Source organism: Diabrotica virgifera, chromosome 1, assembly GCF_917563875.1.
Source record: "Diabrotica virgifera virgifera chromosome 1, PGI_DIABVI_V3a".
Classification (NCBI taxonomy): domain Eukaryota; kingdom Metazoa; phylum Arthropoda; class Insecta; order Coleoptera; family Chrysomelidae; genus Diabrotica; species Diabrotica virgifera.
In genome coordinates this window covers 199,954,599-199,974,524 of record NC_065443.1, presented here as the reverse complement: position 1 = coordinate 199,974,524, position 19,926 = coordinate 199,954,599, and the positions used below count along the sequence as shown (strand labels likewise).

The 19,926-nt window shown below is 32.2% G+C and overlaps 1 protein-coding gene across 1 annotated transcript in view; it reads left to right on the top strand.

Moving 5' to 3' along the window:
- Positions 1 to 19,926, top strand: part of LOC114332968 (uncharacterized) — a 59,603-nt gene that overhangs the window by 13,826 nt on the left and 25,851 nt on the right. Inside the window, exon 3 of the mRNA XM_028282776.1 lies at positions 10,137 to 10,375. Coding sequence (XP_028138577.1) covers positions 10,137 to 10,375 — 239 coding nt within the window. The remainder of the gene's footprint in view (positions 1 to 10,136; positions 10,376 to 19,926) is intronic.

Below are 19,926 nucleotides of genomic sequence, written 5' to 3'. Positions count from 1 at the left end.
CAACCCAAGTTTTAATTCAAAGATGCAGAGATGTAAAGCATGATGTTTTCATGTGCGCGGTTGATTTTGAAAAGTCTTTTGATAAAGTTCGCCATGAAAAAATGCTACATATTCTCAATACTTCCGGTCTGGACGGTAGGAACATTAGAATCATCGCAAATTTGTATTAGGCCAGGATGCATGTGCTAGGGTTGGGAATCAGTGCTCTGAAGAAGTAAAAATCAAGCGTGGAGTTCGACAAGGCTGTATATTGTCACCAATGTTGTTTAATCTTTACGCTGAAACAATCTTGAATGAAGTGTTGGAAAACGCAAAAGAGGGCATACTCATTAATGGCGTGCTCATGAACAATATCAGATACGCAGATGACACCTTGTTAGTGACAGGATCAATTGAATATCTTCAAGCGTTATTGAACCGAATGGTGGGGTTCTGCGCGATATATGGTCTCTAACTCAACACAAGAAAAACAAAGTTTATGGTTATTAGTAAACAGGCAGCCGTAAATAATAATAACTATAACGTAACAATTGGTAATGACTCAATTGAACGCGTATGTTATCTGGCATATTTAAGTACTCATATTAATGAAAGCTGGAACCCTAGTACAGAAATAAAAAGTAAAATTGCCAAAGCAAGAACAAGTTTTATGAAATTTAAGAAAATCCTGTGCAGCCACAATCTCAATTTGGAACTTCGCATAAGAATGGTTCGATGTTATATATTCCCAGTACTACTTTACGGGGTTGAATCATGGAACCTAACAGAATCGCTTTTAAAAAACCTAGAAGCATTTGAGATGTGGGTCTACCGCCGTATTCTGAAGATCAGTTTGGTAGAAAGAGTCACAAAAGAAATGGTTTTGCAACGTTTGAATACAAGTTATAAAGTAGTGAACACGGTTAGAAGGCGTAAATTGGAATACTTTTGCCATATAATGAGCCACCCTGAAAAATATGACATACTTCACCTTGTCATGCAAGGTAAGATAATGGGAAAAATATGTGTGGGTCGCCGTACAACTTCTTGGCATAAAAACCTACGCCAATGGTTTGCGAAAACTAGCACTGAACTATTTCGTGCGGCTGTAAATAAGACAATGATTGTCAATATGCTGGTCAACATGAGAGCCAACGATCGACAAGCGGTCTCGGCACCTTAAGAAGAAGCAAAATATTGAAAACTTAGTCTTTTGAAATTATGTGAAAGTGTCACGAGGAAATAATTCGGTAAGATCATTTCATGAATAAAATTATCTTTTTATATGAATGTATAATGAATAACTCACTGAATGTATTTTTGCGTAGCAATGAAGGGCATCTAACGTAATACTTCTTGATGACGGGAAATTATCGAAAAAAAAATCGTTGTAATTTTTATTTCTGTAGCTTTCTATTGGTCAGAATCTATATGAATGAGATAATCAGTAGTAATTGCACAAGAGCTCTAAAATTCTATATTAATTTTAGAGATCAAGTGCAATTTGTTGCGATTATTTCATGAATAAAACTGTTTAAAACCAAAATTTTATTGTAATTTATTTATGTAAGTACAAATTAGTACAATTAAACACACAGTTGTTATAAATATTTGACGGTTGAAAGTCATCACTTTTATAATTTTTAAAACATCAATTGTCATTAATGTCACTGAATGTATTTTTTCAAAGCAACGAAGGGTATCTGACGTAATATACTTGACGACGGGAAACTGTCAAAAATTATCGGGTATAATATCACAAGAGAGTGAGAATAAATTGAAAATAATGCGACAGTTTTTCGAAAATTTGTTGTCTGGCAATAGACAAGAGAGCCCGCAGGGCTCGAGTGGCTATTGCCCAATGACAACAAATTTGAGTAAAAATGAAGCATTATTTTCTTATTTATTCTTACTGTCGTGTGATAGTCGTAAGATTATTTTATAATACGTATATTATGGATATTTTCTTAAATGTGACAGTTGTCAAAACTAGAAAACTGGTTGCCATTAAACAGAAACAATCTACTTAAAAAAATTCTATCGGTAATTTTCTACAGTAGATAATTCTAAGTATAATTTTAATCTGATTGGACAGAATTAAACACGTGATCAAATATCTTACTATACGATTGTAAGTTAAAATCATTAAAAAATAATCAGTTTAATTTTTATTTCTGTAGCTTTCTATCGGTCAGAATCTCCTATGAATGAAATAATCAAAATAATTTATTTTTTATTTTTTGAGAACGATTTCCTCAGTGGAAATCGAAACATAAAACATTATTTATTTAAAAATGTAATTTTAATTACACCAATTATTGTATAAACATAATACGTAAATTAGACATTCTACAAGAAATCAGTATCATCTTCTGATCGTTCATTTTTGTGGTGTAATGTCAAATAATGTACAAGTACTGTTGAATGCATAATTCTTTTGACTTCAAGTTTTTTTTTCCTTACATTACGCATCAACCACGCAGGGTTATTAGCGTGTATGGATTGTGTTACAAAATTATAACTTAAAAATAGATTTTAAACATAACAATAGGAAATTATAAAAAGCTCTAAATCTATACAAAGTAAAGTAAAATACTATATTTTTGGTAAGAGGTTGCAGTCTCTGAGGAATGTGAAGATGCTTTTTGTATCACTGTCTTTTCCGAGTGCACTATTTAATGTTGGTGGTATGTTGCACTTTTTTCGTTGCACTTTATACTTCGGACACTGCAATAAACAATGCTTTACGTTAAGGACACTTCTACACAAATCACACACAGGTTGATCGGCACGTTGGAGTATGTAGTCATGGGTTAATCGAGTATGGCCAATCCGGAGACGAGTGAAGATTACTTGCTCTCTTCTGTTTTTGAATTGTGGAATTTGATTGTGGTTAATGTCAACTTCGTATAGCTTGGTTGATGAGTCCTTCCATGTATCCTGCCATATTTTAAAAGTATTTACTTTGAAATATGCTTTCAAGTCGGTGTGTAGGGTTTTCATGTTCTCTTCTGCGTTTGGGTTATTAGGTGCATTCTTTGCTATTTTGTCCACAACCTCGTTACCTTCGATTCCAGTATGAGATGGTACCCAAATAAAATTAACTTTAATATTCATATTTTCTGCATATTTCAGTTCCTTTTTAATGAAAAGTAGTAGTGGATGATCAGAATAGAGTTGTTTTAATGCCAATATTGAGCTAAGAGAATCTGTGATAATGATGTTTCTCTTATTATTTTTGTTAACTATCAGAGTCAATGCTTTTAGAATAGCAAACAGTTCAGCGGAGAACGTTGTTGTATATGAAGGTAACTTATAAGCTGCTGTGTAATCTGACGAGTAAATTGCTGCGCCAGTTCCGTCTTCGTTTTTGGAGGCATCGGTGTAAACTTTGAAGCAGCTACCATATTTGCTTAATATTTTAAGAAATTCTTGATTGATTTGACTTGCAGGCGTTTCTGATTTGTTTAGTTGCAATAAGCTGGTATCAGTAGAGGGAAGGCGAATTGTCCAAGGAGGAGGGGTTTGGATTGCGGAAATATCGTAGGTGTCTGGAAAATGAATACCTATTTTTGATAAGTAAGTTTGTATCCGGTAATAAAAAGGGTGATCAGTTCTATTTGAGTTTTGGAAACAACTTTTAAAGCGGTCAGCAAATACGTTGTGTATAACTGGGTTATCTTGATTAGAGGATACTGCAGCGGCATAAGAAAGACTTAGATATTGTCTTCTAAACGTGAGTGGGATCTCTCCAGTCTCCCAGTATAGAGTTTGTATTGGACTTGTGTGGTGTGCTCCTAAGGAAATTCGAAGACCTGTATTTTGAATCACATCTATTGTTTTTAAGTACGTCTTTTTTGAGGAGTTGTAAACGATTGAGCCGTAGTCAAGTTTGGAACGTACTAGGGCCTTGTAGATATGTAGTAATGTAGACGAGTCGGCGCCCCATTTTTTGTTTGCAAGTGATCGTAACAAATTTATTCCAGGCTGACATGTCTTTTTTAAATATTATAAATGTATTTTCCACGTTAGTTTTTGATCAAATATCATACCGAGAAATCTAACTTCGTTTACATATTTAACCTGTGCTCCATTTAAGTATAAGTTCTTCAGTTGTATTTGCTGACTTTTTGTAAAACACACTGCTTTGGTTTTAAGGGTATTAAACTGAAGTCCACTTGTGGATGACCATTCTTCAATATGATTTATGGCTTTTTGGACATGGTTATGGATGGTTGTTGGGTTCTTTCCTCTACAAAGTATAACCAAATCATCTGCATATAGCCTAGCTTTTACAGGATGTTTAATTTTTGCGGTAATAGAGTTCATAGCTATAAGAAACAGAGTTGTGCTAAGGTTCGAGCCCTGTGGTATACCATTTTCTTGATTTCTTGTTGAGGAATATACGCCATCTACTCTGACTTGAAACTGTCTATTTTCTAATAAGTTTGATATATATTTGAGTATATTACCTCTAATTTTCCATTCGCTAAGAGTTTTTAATATTGATAATTTCTACACTGCATCGTAGGCTTTACTAATGTCGAAAAATATTCCGATACAATGTTGTTTAATTGCAAAAGCCTCATGTATTTCCGATTCTACGTCAATAAGATTGTCTACAGTAGAACGATGTTTTCTGAAGCCACTCTGTTCTGGTATAATTAATTTTTTTGATTCCAGATACCACATTAGTCTGTTATTTATTATTTTCTCTAGCATTTTGCCCATACTACAAGTAAGAGGTATTGGCCTATATGTTTCGGGATCTGATTTTGATTTACTTTGCTTAGGAATAGGAATTATTATTGAATTTCTCCACGATTTTGGAAATAAACTTTTCGAGAAAATTAAGTTGAAAATGCTGAGTAAGTGTTCTTTAGATCGGTAGGTGAGGTTTTTTTAGAAAAATAGTGGGTATATTATCTGGTCCAGGGCACGAGTTCTTACAGTTTTTTATTACCGCTTCTAATTCATCCATCGATATTGGAAAGTTTATTTCACTATTATTTTGATCTTCATAATCTATGGTATATCTTTCTTCATTTCTTTTGTTCCTTAAGAAATTTGGTGAATAGTTTGCGTCGCTTGAATTTTTTTCATAAACTAATGCCAGTATATTTGATATTTCCTTTTGCGATTTATATATTATATTATTTTGCTCTAACAGATTTATTGACTTGTGTGCTTTTGCACCAGATATTCTTTTTACTTTTTTCCATACAGTTGTCATTGGAGTAGAACTGTCAATTGTTGAAACGTATGTTTTCCAAGATTCGCGCTTAGCTTTTTTGATAGTAAATCTGGCTATAGCTCTTATATATATATCGGGTGTTCTACAGCATTCGCCGTTTCCCGCATCCTATTCGCCATGCTTTTCGGTCACGAATATCTTCCTCGTTGAGTTGTCTACTGTTCATTGCTTTCTCTACATCTTGTATCCATGTTCTCTTCGGTCTGCCTCTTTTTCTTCTCTCGGGTGGTACATACTGGATCATTTTCTTGGGCCATCTTGTTGGTCCCATTCTCTGGACATGCCCGTACCATATTAATCTTTTTTGTTCTATTCTGTCTATAATATCCTTTTCTACTTCCATTCTTTCTTTTATTTCTTCGTTTGGGATATGCTGCAGTTTAGATATTCTGCAGCTTCTTCTAAGCGCGTCCATTTCTAAAGCTTGAAGTCTTTTATTTTGTCGGTCTTTTACTTCCCACACTTCCGAGTTGTACAGGACAATTCCTTCCACGATAGTTTGGTAGATTTTTTTCTTTGTCTGATTCTGCAGTCCTGTACTCCACCAAATGCCATTTAGCTGTTTTATAGCTTTTCTTCCTTGGCTTATTCGATATTCTATATCTTGATCGCATGTGGAGTTTTTGTCAAAAATTGAACCTAGATATTTAAATTCATCACATCCTTTTATGTATTCCCCTTCTAATTTTAAGTCTTCAGTATCACCTCCGACTACAAGGTATTCAGTTTTCTCCATGCTCATTTCCAAACCCCATTTTTGGTACTCCTCTTTCAATTTTCTAATCATGTAACTGGCGTCATCTTTATCAGCAGCAATCACAACTTGGTCGTCAGCAAATAGCAACGTATACAAATAAGAATCTCCTACTGGTATCCCCATTGTTTGGCATTTCCTAGTCCAATATTTTAACACATGTGTAAGGTAAATTTTAAATAAAGTGGGCGACAGACAGCATCCCTGCAAAAGGCCTTTCGAAGTTTCAAAGGTATTTGAAAGTTTCGTTCCAATTTTAATTGCTGTTGTTGCATTAGCATAGAGATCTTTTATTGTTTGGATGTATTTTCTATTTAAAGTGGTTTGTTGTAATACCTCAAACATTTTTTCTCTGGGAACGGTATCGTATGCTTTTTTTAAGTCTACAAATACCATGTGAGTTTCTAGATTTCTAGCAGAACGTTTTTCTAGTAATTGCCTTATGCAGAAAATGTTATCTGTGCATGATCTACCTGCCCTAAATCCACTTTGTTCTTCGGAATCTTGCCACTCCTTTTCTATCCGTTTCTTTATTATTCGTCCGTACAGTCTTCCAACTGAGCTGGTCACACTAATGCCTCTGTAATTATTACAATTTTTTCTACCACCCTTTTTGTATATAGGGGTAGTTATGGAGTTTTTTCACTCAGAGGGCACGCCACTATTGCCTGAAAGGCATCCGTTGAATATTTCAACTAAAATTTCTTTTGCCTGTGTCGTGCTGTGCTTAATGAGTTCAATTGGAATACCTCCGGGACCAGGAGCTTTATTGTTTTTCATTTCTCTTAACGTTTGTTCTAGTTCTCGAATAGTTATATCTTCTAGTTGTTCCAGGTTGTTTGGGGCGATGATGGTTTGCCTTACATATTCCTGTCTATTCTCTTGCAATAGGTTTCTAAAGTATGTTTCCCACTCGATATAGCTCTTAATCGTTTAAATTCTAAAGAGTTTTGTTCATTTTTCTGTCGTTTGAATTTATTAAACGCTTTTTTGGATTGTTGTATTACTTGTCGACATTCATGATTCCACCAAGGAACTGGATGGAATTTACTATTGAAGTTAATTTTTCCAATATTTTTATCTGCTGAATCTACTATTAGTTTTGTAATGAAATCTACCTCTTCGTTCACATTACTATTTTCATTTATGGCATGCAAGTTACGTTCGATATGATTTTGAAATTTCGTCCAATCCGCATTTTTTAAGTTCCATTTTGCTTCTGGTATAGCTGTAGATGCATCTTCGTTATGGATTAAAATAGGATAATGGTCGCTGTCGTATGGCTCTGGTAATACATACCATGAAAGTGTATGCGTTATTGATGGTTCACATATAGATAGGTCGATAGCAGAACCCTCGCCCGTTCTTATGTCGAAACGGGTATCTTGTCCATCATTAAGTAAATTTAGGTTGAGTTTTTCCAGAAGTACTTCTATTTTTCTACCAAGATGTGTTAATTTTTTTGAACCCCATAAAGGATTATGTGCGTTGAAGTCCCCGACAATTAATCGTGGAGTAAGTATTTGTTCTAAAAGATCCGATATTTCGTTATGGTTAAGTTCTTGATTGGGGGGGATGTATATGTTACATACGGAAAAACTAGTTACGTCTTTGATTCTGACTGCAATTGCCTCAATGTTTGTTTCTAGTGGTATTGCTGTGCTATTAATGTCGTCCTTTATGTATATGGCTACTCCTCCACTGGCGATTTGAGCATGTTGTCGATTTTTAAAGAAACAATTAAAGTTTTTTAGTTTATGTGCAGTGTTGTTTTTAAAATTAGTTTCTTGTAAACATAGAATCATTGGTCTGTATTTTGAGATTAGTATTTGCAACATTTCTAAATGGGTGTAATACCCATTCAGATTCCATTGAATTAAACTAGTGAATGATATTGATATTTTAATATGTGTCCGTAGAGGCGTCGCTTTCTGGTTCGGTATGGAAGTCCGGATCAATCTGTCGTAAAATTTTATTTCTTATTCGGGTACATGTACTTTTAATTTTTCGGTCAATTAGTTTAGGATAAATTTTTGTCAGTAGGTCTGTAACTTCAGAAATTTCATTGGTATACATTTTTGTAATGCTTATTGGGTCGGAAGAGCCTGTACAATTTTCGAAGAAATCTATTAGTTGATCATAGTTTAAGGGATAACTGGAATTTTGGTCTCTAAATAATTCTTCTGTAGGTTTCAGCATTTCCTCTAACGTCTTTTTTGGTTTATTGCCTTGGTTTAATTTAGTCTTTTTCTCTTTGTTTTTTGGTACTTCAAAAGCGTGTTCTGATGAAGGAGTTGGAGAGCGCTCAGAAACTGTGCGTTTTTGTGATATTGTATCTGATTCTATTTGGTTAGTTTGGAGTTCTGTGCTTAGTGTTTCATTTTGTACAACTTGATCGTTAAGTTCGGTTTTATTTTGTGCGATGCCACTCGTTAGTTCTTTAGTCGCCTGATTGTAATTATTTTCAATAGAGTTCTCACCTGAATCTGTATTTTGAGGAATTGGTGGTGTCACCTGATACAGATGCCTTTGTTGGACAGTCTTTTGCTGAATGCTTGGTGTTTTTGCATATATAACAAGTCTGGTTGTCTAAAGATATCCATATTCTATATGATGTCTCCTCGTGGGTTATAATAAAAGAATCGGGTAAGGTATGGCTGGTTAAAGGGGATATATAGGTTTGTCGCCTAAAGCTTAATATATGCTGGAACTCAGGACTGGAAGTCCCTATACGGAGAAATGATAAGGGTGACAAAAGGTTGACACCAAGTGCTTGCAATTCGGATTCTAAGATTGAGTGTGGAATAGATGGACATACGCCTGAGAGTACTAGTCGTTGGCTGGGTGTGATTAGTCGTCGCGCTTGTAAGAGTTGTTGATTAACTTTGATTTTTCCGTGGTTGGTAATAAAGTCGTCCACTAATTTTTCATTTGCTTAGTAAATGCACATTCTGTTGTTGGATAGCTTTGAACAGAAAATAATATTTATTGGTCGAATAATTTGGCTTAAACTGTGGAGGTAATCTTCAATTTTGGTGTTGTCAATTGCGTCGAACACAATTGCTTGGTTTCTTGATGGGAAAACATTAGCGGTTGGTTGTCTGGTTACGGAAGAGTAGCTTTTAGGTTCTAAAGATTGTTGATCTGGTGTAGAACTAGGTTTAGTTGACGTAGATGAGGATGCCATGATGTAGAAATTGATATTTTGTATGCCAAAATATCAATTATTTGGGGCCAGTAAATACTGGCCTATTTTTGAAGTCGTCTATAATATGTATTTAAATAAAATCACGTTACCAATGTTTATCGTTAAAATAACACATTCACAAAACGCGTTTTTAACTTTTGCAAAAACTGTAAGCGAATATTAATTAGAATTTAACGTCTTTACTCGTAGGCTGGTATGATAAGACTCTGACTTCAAGTTTGACTAATGGTATTTCCGACATATTCTGATGTAATATAAAGATATTCCGTAATCTGCTCGTATAATTTTAAGCATATCGTCGCGTTAATGTGAAAAATGTGTAATTCCAAAATAATCAATTTTAGAGTTGGATAGCATCCAAATCTATATACAACTCTGATTTCTTCTAATATAGTTTGTTAGATTTCTCATTTTTATGTGAAAATTACATTTAATGTGAAAATGAAATCTGCACATGTCTGTTAATTTTGACAATCAAATCTGCATAAGTCCAATATTTTTTGGTTACCAAACCGTTCAAATATATTGCCGATTTTCGCGGTTTATAAAATAAAAATGGTTTTTATTGCAAACATGTGAGTACACGTTCATTCGATTGACTCAACAATTAAATTGATTACTAAAAACATGAGTTTAAATTATTGTTTAGGGGAGTTGTGCAATTTTCACATTATATTTTGTTTTTATAAAAGTGGAGTAAGACAGAGTTGGTTTTTTGTCTCTCCTGTAAAATCGGGTATTTTAGACTTAGTCATTTTTCACATTAAGCCGACAATAAATATAATATAAATGAAAACAGTTGAATTTTAATTACATTTCATTATTTACGGCACAGTTATTGCAACGTATTTTCTAAATTTATAGCATCACCTACATAGTCTGATGAAGGTTTACTAGTAGGTATAAACACTAGCATATCATATTTTTTTGAATATTTTTAGCTGTGAAAATAACAAATAAAACAACTGTAAGGGCTCTCATGCATTGTTCTGAGATAAACGGTTATCCTCTGCGGAGTCAAGGAACTGACAGTATCAGACCAGATATAAGTTCCATTGCAAAATACTTTATCCCTTTTGGGGTAGGAAAAATTTCCGAAATCAATATGGGCTTTAAATCGCTGGAAAATTTCTTTTGGCCCAAAGGAGGTGAAAGTGTTTGGGACAAAATCGCTAAGCAGGTATGGTGTCAATAGTTCATTTAGATTCCGAAATAGTACTAAATTTAAAAAAAAAACCACACGGAAAAAGTTTTCCTGTAGTTGGCTGTATACCATGTAATACAAAAAACAGTAAAATCCTTTATAAAAGGTATATTTAAAATCCCTAAAAAGGGCTACATCACAATCACATAACTAGTTTTCGACTGGTTTACCAGTCATCATCAGTGCTTATCTAAAATGAATATAACCTGGTAAAATAGTGCAAAGATATTGAAATTTTGACTACGGTTAAGAAAAGTTGTAGGTTATACTCACGTGAAATGTACATGCTAACCACCAAGATATAATTATTAACAAGAATATGTGGGAAGAATATAACAAAAATATATTATATATATATATATATATATATATATATATATATATATATATATATATATATATATATATATATATATATATATATATATATATATATATATATATATATAATGTGTGAATTGTTCGTAAGGGGATTTTTCCACATTCTCTATTTCATCTGTTTTATATATATATATATATATATATATATATATATATATATATAAGATTATGGTATTCTTGACTGTATATTCAAATATCAAGCAGTGATTCTTGAGGATGCAGTCTATTTTGGCTCACAAGACAAAGAAAACTCTTTGACTTACTGTCAAGCTTTCGAATTTATTTTAATTCTTTTTTTTTTTTTTTTTCAAGACATCTGTTGACAAAAATATACAATTATAAAAATTATGTAGGTACTTACAATTTTTATTTATTAATTTTTTTTTCATAGATCAATCTAATAAAATCTAATAAAAAAAATAAAAAATATGTTGTTACTAGTTTTACTTTCCTCCTATATAAAGTGTATACACTTTACATATTTCATGACATATTTCAAACATGACAACATAACTGAAGTTTTTAAAAATAATTTTTCATACCTATGTGCATAATTGTCCTTTTAGTAAAGTTTCAAATTTTTTCAATGTAATCTCATGACTAGTAAGTAATTAAGAAAATTGTAAGTACCTACATAATTTTTATAATTGTATATTTTTGTCAACAGATGTCTTGAAAAAGAATTAAAATAAATTCGAAAGCTTGACAGTAAGTCAAAGAGTTTTCTTTGTCTTGTGGGCCAAAATAGACTGCATCCTCAAGAATCACTGCTTGATATATATATATATATATATATATATATATATATATATATATATATATATACCCTACAACTTTTCTTAACCGTAGTAAAAATGTCAATATCTTTGCATGATTTTACCAGGTTATATTCATTTTAGGTAAGCATTGATGCTGACTGGTAAACCAGTCGAAAACTAGTTATGTGATTGTGATGTAGCCCTTTTTAGGGATTTTAAATATACCTTTTATAAAGGATTTTACTGTTTTTTTCTACTAAATATTTATTTATGTCTATTTAGGTTAAAATACTAATATTCAACATCTGTTTTCTCTAGTAGCGTCTATGCTATGCTTTCTTGTGATGCTAAGCTATGTTCCTGTGGTATTCTCGTATTTATATTCTTTTAATATCCTCTTTTGTTTGCCGTATTATACCCGATTTCTGTATAAATTTATCTCCATTTTTCATTTCCTTTTCAGTTTTTGGTCTAATTTAAATTTATTCGAATCATTATAACTATCTAAGGTATCTTCAACTTCAAAATTTTTTTCCATGTCTGCAAATTTTGGGTTTTTTGATTTGTTGTACAGGTTCTCTCTAATGTATATTAGATCATCATTTACTGTTCCTATTATCCAGTATATCATGATTGGGCATAGTATAGAAGATGACACAGAACCCTTTTAAGCCGCTTTTTATGGCTGTTTATGCTTATTCTTACTTCTTACTTAAGTAGTACCATTTTTAGTCTTTTTAAAACGATTTTAGTTATTTAAATGGGAGACTTAGTGTCCTGTCTGTAAGGCCAAAAATAAACGAGAATTATCTAGTAGGTAACTGTTGGCGAACCAAGTCACAGTACTTAATGAGTTGTAAAATAAAAATGGTTAATTTAAGGGGAAAGGAGCATAATGCAAAATTTTGACGCCTGTCAAAATTTTCAATGTGTTTTAAATGTATTCATTTTTTTTCGAATCCTGATAACTAATACGTATTTTTGAAAAATTTAAACGCAGACTGATAGATTACTTTATTACCGAGGGCCGAAAGTGCCTCAGAAAAAATAAAAAGTTTCTTTGGCATGAAATATTTGCAATTAAAAATCACACTTAATTTTCACTTTTATTTTCACCCCTGTAACTTATTAAAATAAACATTATAGAGGTTCTCAGGGACTTTCAGTCCTCGATAATAATGTAATCTTTCATTATGAGTTTATATTTTTCAAAAATACTTATTAGTTTTCTCAGGATTCGAAAAATATTAATGCATTTGAATAGCGTTAGTGAAAAATTTTGTACTCATCCCCTTAAGTGAAAAAGATAGTACATATTGAGTATTAGTAAGTGATAGAAAAGCATCCAAAAAGTTGAATATATTGATGGAAGTTGCATAAAATAGGCTTATAGGCCCATTTTTGATAGACAGAGACTTAATAAGTATGTATTTAGATTCAGTAAATAACCACATGATTCATACAGTTGAGGCTACACATGCAAATGGCCAGACCTGAAAAAGAATGTGGCCAGTTACCACAAAATTTTTGGTGTCCACAAGACCCAGACTTCCCCACTATTATCGACAGTAAGAAATTTTTTGAATGCAAATTATTCCGAGTATACCTTTATTAAATAAGTTGAGGGCATTTCCGGTGAATCCGGAAGAAGAGTAGTTACAACAAATATGGCATCATATGCGTCATATGTCATTGTACTTGTAGACAAAGATTTATGAATGGCATTGCTTTTGTTTCAAAGATATTTAGTTGTATCAATGTACAATGTTTCTCGTCCACCTTTCGATGTTTTGTCGTGCCACGTATCCTGTCCAGTTCCATTTCATTTGCGCAATTCTTCCAATTACATCTTCCACCTTCGTCCTGCTTCGGACGTCCTAGTTTCGTATATATGTTTTCTCAGAGATACTCTTAACATAGCTCGTTCAATGACCCTCTGTGTTGTTCTTTATCTATTGGCTAACAACTCTATAAATGTCATGGTCTACATTCCATAAGTAATAACTGGTAGCATACATCTGTTGAATACCCGTTTTTAGATTTATTGGTAAATTTTTGTTTTTCGACACTGAGTCTTGCTACTGCTGCCCAAGTCATTCGGATTCTTCTAGTTATCTCTGCCGTTTGATTCTGTTTGCTTAGTTTGATCATGTGACCTAGGTATAAAAATATACTCTTCGACAGTTTTGATCTCACTTCCATCTTCCAAGTCGATTGTGATATTTTGATTTGCCATCACTTTTGTTTTATTTAAATTAATTTTTGAACAGATTTTCTCAGATTCTCGTTTAAGCTTTTGTTTAGCATGTAGATTAGTTCCTTTGTATTGTTGCTTATGAGTACTCTGTCATCGGCAAATCTTAGATGACTTAATAGTCTGTCATCAATTTTAATTCCACGTTATTCCCAATTTAACTTCTTTAACACATCTTCTAATGCAAGGGAACATAATTTTGGAGATATGGTCTCCCTGTATAACACCTCTTTCCGTTCTTATTTTGCATCTTGTTAGGCCTTCTGCTACATTAATATGCATAGTTGCATTGTCGTATACGTATTTAAGGAGTATTCCCTCTCTTCAATCTGGGAGACCCCCCGGAGGGAGTGTAGTGATCGACGTGATGTCGTGTATTGTTCTTCTCCATAGGTCTTTTGCATATTCCTGTAATTTCATCGATATATCTTGTTGGGATCTTCCTCGTGATCTTCGGCCTTCTACTTTTCCTTGTATTTACTTGACTATTTGCAAGAAGGGCTGTGTCATCTGCGAAACGTAGGTTGTTTATTTTATGACCATTTATTGAGATGCCTTTTTCCCATCCTTCAAGTGCTCTTCTCATAATATTCTCCCCATATATATTGAGTAATTGTGAAGATAGTATACATCCCCGTCTGACACCCCGTTCTGGATGAAATTCGTTTGAAAGTGTGTCAAGCACTTTAACTGATCCAGTAGTCAGTAGTGTGTTCGTATAGTTCAATAGGGAACTTGCATACATTTTTAAATTCGAAAAAAATGTTATAAATCACAACAGAACATAATTTAAAACATGTATCAAAGATAAAAAAGTTTTGTTTGTCTTTCGTTTGGCCCCTAAAGACGATTAAAAATTCAAATTCAAACAGGTGGTCCAAAACGCATCGTGACGTCACTTGGTTTTACATTTACATTTTTCCAATAAAGTAAACAGAATTTTAAATTAGACGTTATAAACGTCAGTAGAAAATACATTTATGTGACGTTACAAGTGTTTTTGATCGTTTGACCTATTCATAGAAAATTTGTACTTTTACAAAATGGTTTTACTTTCAATAGTAAACCTTCGTTCCTTTCCTTCAAAAACAGTATAAAACTACAATTTTAACAAACTGGTATATATTATTACAATGACATACGATAAATGTCATTAGAATATAAATATTTTTGACTTATTCCACGACGATGAGCTTGCCAAATACCCAAGTAGGTGGAGGCCAATAAACTAAAGAATGAGAAGAAGAATATACCTAAATATAAGGTTATGTCTAGGTATACGCTAACGTGTACGCAAATAAAAAAGTTAGAGTGTCAGTGATTTCTTATTTTTTATTTGTTTAGTGTTTGTTTTTAAATTAACTACGGAGTGCGGACAATTATTTAGTTCTTTTAATGAGTTTAAGAACATTTTAAAACAGTACGCAAAAGATAAGAGACTATAAATTAATATATATTTTTTTTAGTTATAAATGAAATAGTATTACCGTAAAAGATTAAAATAAAAGGAAGAGCTAAAGCTTTCACAATAATAATTAACTTGTTTTAAAGCTATTATCCTTGTGGCATTTTTGTAATCAACTATTCTAAATGGGAACCAAGCCACAATTTAACTAAAAAATTGATTTTATTAACGTTTCGACTTCTAAACCGGATGTCGTTGTCGAAATACAAAATATTATTAAATTAAACAAAAATGTTGTTGCTTAGTAAAATATTTTTTCCAATAATTTATTTAATCTGACTAATTTTTGTATTTTGACAATGACATCCGATTTGGACGTCTAAACGTTAATAAAATATTTTTTTTAGTTAAATTGTGGCTTATTTTGCATTTAGAATAGTTGATTATAATAATTCACTTATGTATAAAAATTATTTTAACAATATTTTGTACCTACATGTCATGTCAACTAAATACATATAATTATTTTGCTAACCTAAATATATACTTTTATATATACACATTGATTTATTACAATTAAGTTTGAAACATCTGAATAGTTCTGCTTCCCGTCTCTTAACAAATATGTTTCCATCAAACAAACACTAAACATATCAAAATAGCATGTACCAAAATATATAGTAACTGCGCAAGCTAAATAATGACGTCACTGGCTTGATGAAGTTTAATTCGCGTCAACCAAACTTTTTTATTTGCGTACACGTTAGCGTGTACCTAGACACAGCGAAATATAACCATAATCAAAACTAATGCAAAACTATGTGACGTCACGTGCCGTTTGAACTATTTTATACCGCTGAAGACTTTAAATATGTATTTCTAAGTTATTACGAGTTTTTGAAGCGTGAAATTTTGGAAATCTCATTTTTAAACAAAACTGAACATTATTATCTAATAAAAAAAATGTGCAAGTTCCCTATTATAAGCGAAATAAGGTGTTGTGGTACGCCTACTTCTTTTAGTATTCGCCATAAGTATCTCCACTTGACCCTGTCGAACGCATTACGATAATCTATAAAGAATATGTACAGGGTTATTCACTATATTTTGACCCCCCTGCAAACTGCTTTATTTACAGAATTAGAAAAAATGTAAAATACAAAAGTTATTCGATTTTTAAATTAGGATTTTTTGACATATATCATACTAGTTACTAGTGACGTCATCCATCTAGGCGTGATGACGTAATCGACTATTTTTTAATGAGAATAGGGGTCGTGTGCTAGCTCATTTCCAAGGTTATTCAATTCTCTATTCAGTAATATAAACATTAAGATAATTATTTATATAGGGTTTCCAAAAAAAATTTTAATTAAATTAATTGACACAAAAAGAATGTATGTAATTTATTTAATTCAAAAAACATTCTACTGCTGTCATAAAACAGAAATAAATGTTTATTGAACGAATAACCATTATAGTATAAGAGCTGTGAGACATTTTTGAGTAGGTATTTTAGGCAACCTGAAAATTTTTCAGGTGACTTTTCCATGATAGCCTAATACAAAAATAGGTCAAAACGGCAAACAGGTGTATGTTTTCAAAAAACTTTTGATAGTGTGTAAAAAATATAATTTATATCAGCTAGTTTTAAGTACTTTCAACACATAACGTGCCATCATCAGAGCTTCCTAAAAGGACATATTTAAGATAAGATTTTTTCCTATAAAAAATGAGTGAAAAACTTACGTCCTCTTAAAATACCTTCATAGAAGAGCAATTGCTTAACAACACAACAAAAAACATGAATACTGGGCAAAAGCCACAGATATAGGGTAATCACCCTTTACAGTGAATAGAATCACATCTAAATTCTTTTATTAATTTATAAAGACAACATGGCTGAGTCAGACCATTTTGAGCCCACGTGACTCAGCCATGTTGTCTTTATAAATTAATAAAAGAATTTAGATGTGATTCTATTCACTGTAAAGGGTGATTACCCTATATCTGTGGCTTTTGCCCAGTATTCATGTTTTTTGTTGTGTTGTTAAGCAATTGCTCTTCTATGAAGGTATTTTAAGAGGACGTAAGTTTTTCACTCATTTTTTATAGGAAAAAATCTTATCTTAAATATGTCCTTTTAGGAAGCTCTGATGATGGCACGTTATGTGTTGAAAGTACTTAAAACTAGCTGATATAAAATATATTTTTTACACACTATCAAAAGTTTTTTGAAAACATACACCTGTTTGCCGTTTTGACCTATTCAGAAGTGTGTACAAGTCTTGCAGTCTTTTCCAATTTAATACAAAAATGCCGGTCTGGATGGAGGGTAGCGGTTATTTTCCCCAAAAATCCCCACCAAATTTAAAAAAAGGGTAAACATTGTTATTACAAAAAATATCATTGACGTGACTTTAAAGTAAATTTAAATATTCAAATATAAAGAAAATAAACAGGCCAGTCGATTTGAGGGCGATTTTAACTCTGCAAGATACTTGCATGGGCGTCCCAGCATTATTTTCAGGGGATGCATCTGAACTTGAGAAGATTTCATCTGAATCTGTACATACTATTAACAAGTGTAAAATATACAACTATACATGCATAGCTATGTACATTCCTTCCGGACAGGGAGGTGCAATTGTTATTTTGACAGGGTATTTTTTAAAATTAAAACTAAATATTCTAAAAAAGACAGGTTTTTTTGGTGAAATTTTCCAACTGCCATGTGATCAAACAAATTACACGTGCATATAAATGAAAAGTGCTATAGATAAACACCAGTGTGACAAAGAGCGTATACCGATAGCTGTTTGCGTCCTCTGTTGTAACTGGGCGAGTCCGTTCGCTCGAGAAAAATCACGTGACCTGGCGATACTCTTGTTGTAAGTAACTTTTTCTTAATTAAAGGAAAAGAAAAAAATACGTACTATACATTAGATTTTGCAAATATAATAGAAAAAGACAAATTTATTATTATAAATAATATATACTATTGTGTTTCAATTTATCAATCAAAGATAGAATAAAAAAATTATTTTTTTATATAACGCGGGCACATAAATTTGGTACACCCTGTATATTGATTTGTAAATATTTATTAGAAGTTAGCTAGCATGTAAGTGGGCTTCTCCTCTAATGAGCTTTTCGATGAAGAACTAAAGACTTTTGTGAATAATTAAAGTGAAAGAAAGATTTATTTAGGATTATAATGTAAAAAGATTGTTTATTACGGAAAAGGTAGAATCTACAGGTAGAGGTAATTATCAGTTTCTAGAAAAATAGTTTAAAAGAAAGTTTGGAATTTTAATCTCTTTTTGTTTAACCTCGAGTAAATGTTGTAGAATTCCCCGAAAGTAATTATGATGGTAGGGATATTTTTGAAAGAATGACTGTTTGTTTTCGAATGAAAAGAGAGGAAGGTGAAGAGATAGATGTTTCTGATTGGCTAGGAAATTTGGAATGGGGAAAGAGAAGCTTGAAAGTTGAGACAGTTTGAAAAAGAAAAGGTTATTATGTTATTGGCATCGCTGAAGAGCAGTCAACGTTTTCGTGGATAGTTAGATAGCAAGTACCAGTGGTTGTTTGATAGTGGAGAATAGAGCTGAAAAGTGAAACGAGAGACAGATCAAATTGAGACGAAATACCTCTTTGATTCTGTATTATTGTGAGAAGGAGAGGAGAGAATTTTTGGAGCTGTTTGAATCGAGTGCTGGTTAAAAGAGGCCGGGCTCGTTGTTTTTGTTGAAGAATTGGTGCTGGTGTGCTGCTAGATTGAAACTTGAGAACGGAGAGGGCTTTGATGGGTAGCCTAACATAGTTAACAAGGGAGAGCTGTTTTGGGTCAAGAGAAGACGTCAGAGTGAGTGAAGCAAAAGGTCAGTCAATTTATGTGAAAGATATTTTTATGTTCGGAAACTAAAATTTTGAGTAAAAGCATATGAATTAAGATTCCAATATTTCAAAACTTAAATAGGAAGTATAAGTAATGTTGCGAATACCTAAATTTGTTTGTTTAGCTTGTTTTATCAAAGTCATCGGGAACAAACCGATAAATTGTTATTTGAACTAGAATAAATTTAAGTGGTAAAAATTTCATTCGGACAGCTGTGTCCACAGGTTTTAATTGGATCAATTTTTAGAGTATTGATTTTGATAATAAAAGACAATTCTGTATGCTTATTTTATATTTCTATTTAATTCCTTTTCCTAATATTTTTTCCCGTTTAGAATCAACTAAAAGATACTGAAACCACGAGAGAAGATAAATATAACCACAGCCTCCTAATTTACAAGCCACGAAGTAAAAAAGGCAACGTCGCAACACGTGATTTAGGTAGTCCTACGAAGAAAAATCGGTGGTCCGTTTGATAACGGAATATTTTAAATAAAATGCATGAATCTCTTTTTAAAATTTTAATTAAATTGAAATTTAAAAAGGAAAGTATGAAATAAATAAGTTAAACTTTTTAGTAATATTATTTATTTTTCATACAAATGTTAGAAATGCATAGGAATAGTCAATATTTTTAATTTTTAAAATCTGGTGTTTTAATAATTAATAATATGTAGTACCTAGTAAATTAAGATAAAATGCGGGTCTGCACTCAATATACAATCCATAAAACTGCATACAGGGAGTCGTAAATCAAGCATTATGAATTACAATATTCTTTAAAGTATTAAAAACACTTTTCATTAGATACTTTTCTAGCTCAGTGCA